Source organism: Mytilus trossulus, chromosome 3 (assembly GCF_036588685.1).
Source record: "Mytilus trossulus isolate FHL-02 chromosome 3, PNRI_Mtr1.1.1.hap1, whole genome shotgun sequence".
NCBI lineage: Eukaryota > Metazoa > Mollusca > Bivalvia > Mytilida > Mytilidae > Mytilus > Mytilus trossulus.
Genome location: NC_086375.1, coordinates 32795161 through 32804199, shown reverse-complemented (window position 1 = coordinate 32804199; position 9039 = coordinate 32795161). Strand labels below are relative to the sequence as shown.

General features: G+C 31.4%; 1 protein-coding gene across 1 annotated transcript; it reads left to right on the top strand.

Annotated features, from left to right (window-relative positions):
* The first annotated feature begins 2027 nt into the window (after window positions 1–2027).
* On the top strand, window positions 2028–3065 carry LOC134710682 (uncharacterized). The gene has a single exon (XM_063571069.1). The coding sequence runs from the start codon at window positions 2028–2030 to the stop codon at window positions 3063–3065; it is 1038 nt and encodes a 345-aa protein (XP_063427139.1).
* Window positions 3066–9039: the final 5974 nt, after the last annotated feature.

Genomic DNA, 9039 nt, shown 5'->3' with positions numbered 1-9039 from the left:
AGAGCTCCCAAAATATTATAGACTGTATTATAAGGAGAAAGTAAAGGACCGATTTTGGACTCAAATTTCAGGTTCATCTGACGACAGATTTTGACCACTTTTTAAACACTTAAGTGTCTATTTCATTTGATTCAATTAGTTTATGTGAAATATTTTAACTGATTTAGCTCAAATATTACAAATCTTTCAAATATGCCGAAAAATGTCACTTTTCAGATGTTTTTTGTTTAAAATGAAAGTGGCCGCATCCGTCACGGTGTTTATCCTCAACCTTTATATATTTTATGTTTTATCATCAAATACAACTTACATTTCAATATTAAGGTTGAACACGAATGCAGCCACTTTCATTTTATACGAAAAACATCTAAAATGATCTAAAATGCTAGAATTGTGAAGATTTCAGTAAGTTAGCATGACTTAATGGTGCTAGTACCCGATATATATGTGCATTGTATTCTCAAAAGCCAATATGAATATAGCAGAAGCATTCTACTGCCCAATAAATAACTAAATGTTTACTTTTTAACAATTTTGTTAAACTGCTATATTTTGGGGCCAAAAGGGGTCTTACTGGACCTACTCCTTTGTGTTTCCTAATGTAATAGACTGTCAACAGTTGGACAACATTTATTTAAATAATGTAATAGTAGAAATGTAGATACATAATTGAAGTATACATTAGAATATTTTCTAATAAACAATTGTGACCATAATCTGTTGATCTAGTAACCAAATATTTGAAATTCTGACTTTACAAATGTACATATAAATGTTATTGGTTGAAAACACATGAGCTCTTAAAAATAAACTCCTGAATGGGCAAGGTGATTGCAAAATAGCATCAGTCTTAGAATGGTGCTGTTAAACATTCAGTTTCTTATTCACCCTTCTTACATTGACCAACTTGGAACACTCTGAAAACTTGTCTGACTTAAAAATAGAATTCATATCTGAATCCCCATATCCTCCCTGCCTTGAAAATTTGAAAAATGTTGAAATTAAAAGTTATGTAAAAAAAAAAAGTTTCTTGGCCATCCTCTATGCTTTGAATTGTTTTTTAAATGCATCAGTGAAAGTTAACTACAGATGAAAATAATTCAAAACGTTTAAACATGGTCTTAGGATTCGGACAATTGTTTTTTTATCCCCTTTATATTGCTTTTTTATAAACTGAAACAAGTATTATCACATTCAAATGAATACAATATTACAATAGTTTCCTTATATTAAGTGAATTCAAGATAAGATAATACATAATGTTTGTCGCATGTTTGATCGCAATCATTATTTGAACAGTGTATGGGAGATGTTTGTTTTAAAACTATTCAAAACAGAGGCATTGATATTCATGAATTTTAAAATATGAACACAGGAATATATAAGTGAAAACAACCATGGCTTATTCTGGATCAGTCAAAAGGTCCAATGATATTCTAACTTGTGAATTATGTGAAACAGAAACAAAAATAAAAGTGAAATGCATTGGCTGTGATCTCTATATGTGCCAAAAATGTTACGATAAGGTACACGCAAAGTTTAAGAATGCTGATCTCCATGACATTGTAGCTTTAAAGGACATTCATTCCCATCTTGATGAGGTTAGTGCAAAATTTGAATTAAAACCTGTCAAATGTAAAGATCATAAAAAACAATTATGCTGCATGTACTGCTCAACTTGTGAACAATTAGTTTGTCCAATGTGTATAACAAAAACTCATCATCTGCATCAAATAGAAGAAATAAAAGCATTCTGTCAAAACAAAGTTGAAAAAATGAAAAAACAGAAAGATCAAGCTCATACTAAGACACAAAAGTTCCTAGAAAAATTGAATTTAATGGCGGAAATCGAAAAATCAAAGTCATATGAGATAGAAAAAAAGATATTAGAAGAGGAAAAACAAGCAAGGGAAGTTCAGTTACAATGTTTAAGGCTACTTCAAGAACAAAGAGAAATGACAAAAAGACATGAAGAACAAATGTCAAAGAAAAAATTAGAAATCTCAGAAAAAGAAAAAGATATTGAAATGGTAATACAAAAAGTAGAACATATACACAAATCACAAGACGACATAGAAACATTCCTGGAGATTGCATGTAATCTAGATAAAAAATTGAAGTCAATTGAGCAATCAACTTGTCCAAAATCATTTCATACAAATATACAACAGTATATTCCTAGATATAAAATCGAAACCAATTCTAAAGCAATTGAAAGGGAAATTCGAGTTGAAATAAAAGCAAAATATGAGCTAGACATGTTAGAAATTACCAGTATTACAAGTGACAAGGACGGCAGAATTTGGATCACAGATGGAAGAAAACAAATACGTCAACTACTGGTAAAAGATGAAATTGAAACCATAAAATCAGTAGAAACACCTCATGACATTGATGAAATTAGATGTTTGAATAAAGATGTTCTCTTCACATCTTCTAGTATTCCACAAATCCGTTTTTTGGCAGCAGATGATGAATTAAAAGTTTTCACAGATCTTTCTCCCAATAAACCTTATACATTCCATGTTTCAGACAATGAAATTATTGTTGGATTGAATTGTAGCAGTGTGAGAGACAAAATAGACATTCCCGTCATCATGAGATTGGGATTTAACGGGAAAATCATACAAATCTACAAAAATCACGGGAGACAACTGCTTACAGGAGATGTTGTACGATCCTGTTCAACAACCAGTGATGGTGCTATCTGTTACATAGATAGTATTAAGATTGATGGCTACACAGGAGATGTATTATTCATCAGTCGAGATGGAATCATTCAATGGAAATATAGTGGAAACTACTTTATTAATTCAAATGAACATCCTTTTACTCCTATTGAAGTCCTGAGTACAGGGGCCTCTAATTTCATAGTTTCTGACACAAAGCAACATGCGCTTCATATTCTCACAGCAAAGGAGGAATTAGTGACAATAATAGACTTAACATTAATGGGATTAGAAGAGCCAAGGGTTATGACAACTGATGTCAGCGGGACTTTATGGATAGAGAGCAAAAAACTAAACAAAGAAATACTCAGTCGTGTGAAATTCTCTGGGTTCTAACAAGTCCTTATTCAAAATTAACGCGTATTATCAAGATCATTGTATTCACCATTTGGAGAGAAGTAACGGACATTGTTTTATATAAAACTTCATACAAAACATTGGAGAAGACGTTACTAAGTTAAAAAACTTGTGTCTGATCCGTTTGTCATTTTGATCAATAATATGTTTATACTATACAAAACATTTCAAAAGTAAATCGATGAAAAACTATGATGAATAACATAAAAATTACACTTATTTGTGATAGGTCCGTCCGAAAAGTAAGACAAGACGTATCGTTTTCAAAGATAAAAGTAACTCTCGCTTTTTTTCAAGTCAAGTACATGTAGTTTTAATTAGGTCGATATCTAATTTGTTAACAAAGACCCATTTGAAATTAATGTGGGACTGTTTATAGTTGAAGTAGATTGTTATTATCACACACACCAAAGACCATAATCAGGTTAAATAAGGTAAATTGGACTTAACCTATGCTTGTCAGTCTGTAATAGGACTAATCATTTGTATATGAAATATTTAAACATAAGTTCAAAACTTTATTACAAAATATGTCGCTAAAATATTTATTTTGATGCAGTCTTTAATTCTTCCAAGTAACTTGTTATTGGAGTTTCAAATGTTTGAAAGTTTGTCAAATTTTATTAATTTCATATGATGTTTCAAATATCACAACTGAGGAAATAAATTAAATGCTATGAAATCTGTAAGAATTAGACAGTTCAGGATCATAACTTATATGGGTATGCATAATACTAAACTTCAAAGTTATAAAATATGTTTACATCATTCTCCATTTGTTCTACATTGGGAATTGATCAATCCAATGAATATTTGCAATGCTTGATGGACTGATTTTATAGCAAGCGGATGGTTCAATGACAAAACTCGCAACATTTCATGAATTGGTCGAAAAACAACTTTGGTCTTACATTTTCTTTTGATGTGATTTCACTGACAGACCATAAAATAAGTATTACTCAAATGCTCAGTATAACAAATGACGTTTTTGTTATAAGAAAACAGTGTTTGAAAAGATTGTTAATGACGTCTTTTCATTAAATCCATTGGATGTTGGATATGTACTGATTGATCATTAAATCTTAGAAACATAATGTTTTTATTGGTTTTGAACTGAAGGTGATTAAATTTCTTGCCATGTCCGATAGGTTTTTTGTTACTTGTTTGCTTGTTATTCATCGGTCTGATGAGTTGAGCCTTTTCAACTTATTTTGATAGTTTTTTCTTTAAAATATTGTTTTGTTAAACCACTTACATAGGTTTTAGGGGAGGGTTTAGCGCCATCAAATTAGTTTGACACCACTTTCTGTATTTGACTGTCGCAAGTTAGGACCTTGAAATTGAGTGGTTGACGTTTGTTTTTTTAATCATAGTTATTGTTCGTTCGTTGTGTTGTCCCCTTCATTTCCTTTTACTCTTCCTATGTAAACGTATGCAAGCATTTGGTGTTGTTTTCTAAGAATTAAAGGATTCAGGTATATGTGTGATTGATATAGTTTCTAAAGGAAACAATAATAAAAAAGACAAGCAAAGTCGTAAGCTATATACAGGTTTCCGAGTCTATGGACATAACAAATTTTGAGAATACCTAATAAGACTTATGTTAATGTAGATAAGCTGATCAAACCAAAAAGGATGAATTACTAGTAAGCATCAGAGTTGAGTCACCTGGGACGACGGCGTAAACTATTTGAGAAAAACTTTAAATTATAGTAGAAAACCTTGATGTTTCATACCTTAAATGCAGAGACCTTATATTACGAAGTTTCCGTTCATAGTACTTTATTTCATATTCTTGGCGCAGTGACTTTTCGAAAAAAAGTCTTTTGTCGAGTGAAAGTGTATCGAATTCTTGCAAGGGCACATGTCCGACAGTCATGTTTCGTGTCAGGGTAGATATGACCTTGACCTCATTTGTATGGTTCTTTGGTCAATTATAAGTGTTTGTGATTTTATTTTATTCTCATGTACTAAAACCGATAGAACCACTTCATTTGTGGTAAAGAATGATGGCACTATAAACATGTCTGTCTGGCATGCTTAATCTCACCATGCCTTTATTTTCATTGAACATAGATATTGTTAATTAAGATTTTGTGAAATTTGTTGTAAAACAGTTATATCACAGACTTTCAACAGAAACTCAATCTTAAAACATGAGGAACCATATAAAGTCAAACTTTTCAAAAAAATTCCACGTGTTCTTAAATTAAAGGACATTAGCTGTGTATTACTTGTTCGCCGATTTCACTCAAATTTTCATATTTTATTTATAGAATACTTAACGTTTATCCAAATTGCAAAATGTCTAAGATAAACAATTTATCATGACAATGCATGGACTTGATCCTATATTTCAGAATTTTATGGGTACTCTATTCTAGACGCCACCAATTGACAATCGAGATGACATTCGTCAATCGAATATTTCTGACTATATTATCATTCGATATTGACATGAATATAAATATCAATAAAAAATATCAGAAAAACTCTGGCATTGAATCTATCACTTTTATATTGCTTTTATATTATTTTCTAGTAATTCAACAACCATGTTCGTCAAAGTTTCATAAGATTACTCGCCAAAACGTAATACTAAAAATAAATTAAAGACCGAAAGTATAATTATATACATAATATCTTAAATTATGTTATATGAATTTAAGGCGCAATTACTACATAAGTAAGCCGCCTTCCAAAACCAATAACAACAACAATATTGCTTTTTATAAACTAAAACAAGTAATTCACATTAAAATGTTTACAATATTACAATAATTTCCTTATTAGTGAGTTCAAGATTAGATAATATATCATGTTTGTCACATGTTTGAACAAAGTGATAATTTGAACAGTGTATGGGGAATGCCTGTTTTAAAACTATTTAAAACATAGGCATTGATATTCATGAATTTCAAAACAGAAACACATGAATATATAAGTGAAAACAAGCATGGCTTATTCTGGATCAGTCAAAAGGTCCCAGGATTTTCTAGCTTGTGGATTATGTGAAACAGAAACAAAAATAAAAGTGGAAAGCATTGACTTTGATCTCTATTTGTGCAAAAAATGTACAGATAAGGTACATGCTAAGTTTAAGAATGCTGATCTCCATGACATTGTAGCTTTAAAGGACAGTCATTCCCATCTTGATGAGACTAATGCAAAATTTGAATTAAAATCTGTCAAATGTAAAGATCATAAAAAACAATTAAGCTGCATGTACTGCTTAACTTGTGAACTATTAGTTTGTCCCATGTGTTTAGCAAAAACTCACCATTTACATCAAATAGAAGAAATAAAAGCATTCTGTCAAAACAAAGTTGAAGAAATGAAAAAACAGAAAGATCAAGCTCATACTAAGACACAAAAGTTCCTAGAAAAATTGAATTTAATGACGGAAATCGAAAAATCAAAGTCATATGAGATAGAAAAAAAGATATTAGAAGAGGAAAAACAAGCAAGGGAAGTTCAGTCACAATGTTTGAGGCTACTTCAAGAACACAGAGAAATGAAAAAAAGACATGAAGAACAAATGTCAAAGAAAAAATTAGAAATCTCAGAAAAAGAAAAAGATATTGAAATGGTAATACAAAAAGTAGAAAATATACACAAATCACAAGACGACATCGAAAATTCCAGGAGATGGCATGTAATCTAGATAAAAAATTGGAGTCAATTGAGCAATCAACTTGTCCAAAATCATTTCATACAAATATACAAATGGTGAGTTGTGTGAACGAGGCGCGTTTTTGGCGTATTGAATTTTAAACCTGATGCTTTTTGTTATCTATTAATCATGTTTTTCTTTGTCTAATATGTTCTCCTATTTATTTGTATTGTAGTCTTGTAATATTATGTTGTCATTTCAATGTTATATTTAACTTTGCCATTAAAGTGCGAGGTTTGGCATGCCACAAAACCAGGTTAAACCCACCATTTTTATTCCCCTTTAAAAATGTCCTGTACCAAGTCAGGAAGATGGCCATTGTTATATTATTGTTCGTTTCTGTGTGTGTTGCATTTTAATGTTGTGTCGTTTGTTTTTTCTTATTTTTGAGATATTAAGATAAGACGTGGCACGGTACTTGTCTATCCCAAATTCATGTATTTGGTTTTGATGTTATATTTGTTGTTCTCGTGGTATTTTGTCTGATGCTTGGTCCGTTTCTGTGTGTATTGCGTTTCGGTGTTGTTTCGTTGTTCTCCTCTTATATTTAATGCGTTTCCCTCGGTTTGAGTTTGTTACCCCGATTTTGTTTTTTGTCCATGGATTTATGAGTTTTGAACAGCGGTATACTACTGTTGCCTTTATTTATATACAACAGTATATTTCTAGATATAAAATCGAAACCAATTCTAAAGCAATTGAAAGGGAAATTCAAGTTGGAATAAAAGCAAAATATGAACTAGACACGTTAGAAATTACCAGTATCACAAGTGACAAGGATAGCTGAATTTGGATCACAGATGGCGGAAAACAAATACGTCAACTACTGGTAAAAGATGAAATAGAAACCATAAAATCAGTAGAAACAGACCATTACGTTATTGAAATTAGATGTTTGAGTAAAGATGTTCAAATTACATCGTCTAGTATTCCACAAATCCGTTTTTTTGGCAGCAGATGATGAACTAAAAAAAGAGGGACGAAAGATACCAAAGGGACGGTCAAACTCATAAATCTAAAACAAACTGACAACGCCATGGCTAAAAATGAAAAAGACAAACAGAAAAACAATAGTACTCATGACACAACATAGAAAACTAAAGAATAAACAATACAGATCTTTCTCCCAGTAAATCTTATACTGTTCATGTTTCAGACAAAGAAATTATTGTGGGATTGAATTGTAGCAGTGTGAGAGACAGAACAGACATTCCCGTCATCATGAGATTGGGATTTAATGGGAAAATCATACAGATCTACAAAAATTACGGGAGACAACTGCTTACAGGAGATGTTGTACGGTCCTGTTCAACAACCAGTGATGGTGCTATCTGTTACATAGATAGTAGTATGATTGACGACTACACAGGAGATGTATTATTCATCAGTCAAGATGGAATCATTCCATGGAAAAATAGCGGAAACTACTTTATTAATTCAGATGAACATCCTTTTACTCCTATTGAAGTCCTGAGAACAGGGGCCTCTAATTTCATAGTTTCTGACACAAATCAACATGCGCTTCATATTCTCACAGCAAAGGGGGAATTAGTGACAATAATAGACTTAACATAAATGGGATTAGAAGAGCCAGGGGTTATGACAATTGATGTCAGCGGGACTTTATGGATAGAGAGCAGAGAACTTAACAAAGGAATACTCAGTCATGTGAAATTCTTTGGATTCTAGCAGAATGGTCAGACAAAACAAGTCCTTATTCAAAAGTAACGCGTATTATTCTATCAAGATCATTGTATTCACTTTTTGGAGAGATGCAGCGGACATTGTTTTATATAAAACTACATATAAAACATCGGAGAAGACGTTACTAAGTTGTAAAACTTGTGTCTGATCCGTTTGTCATTTTGAACAGTAAAATATGTTTATACTATACAAAACATTTCAAAAGTAAGTCGATGAAAAACTACGATAAATAACATATAAATTAAAGTTGATTGTGATAGGTGCGAAAAGTAAGACGAGACGTATCTTTTTCAAACTTTAAAGTAACTCTCGGATTTTTTTCCAAGTCAGGTACATGTAGTTGTAATTAATTCTATTTATAATTCGTCAACAAGATCACATTTGCAATTGATTTGTGACTAATTATATTGAGGGTAGATGGTTGTTATCACACACCCCAAAGACCATAATCAGGTCAAAGAAGGTCAATTGGACTAAATCTAGGCTTGTCAGTCTTAAATAGGACATTTATATATAAAATAAAATATTCAAATATTTACCTTTATTACAACATACTAGTATGTAGCTAAAATATAT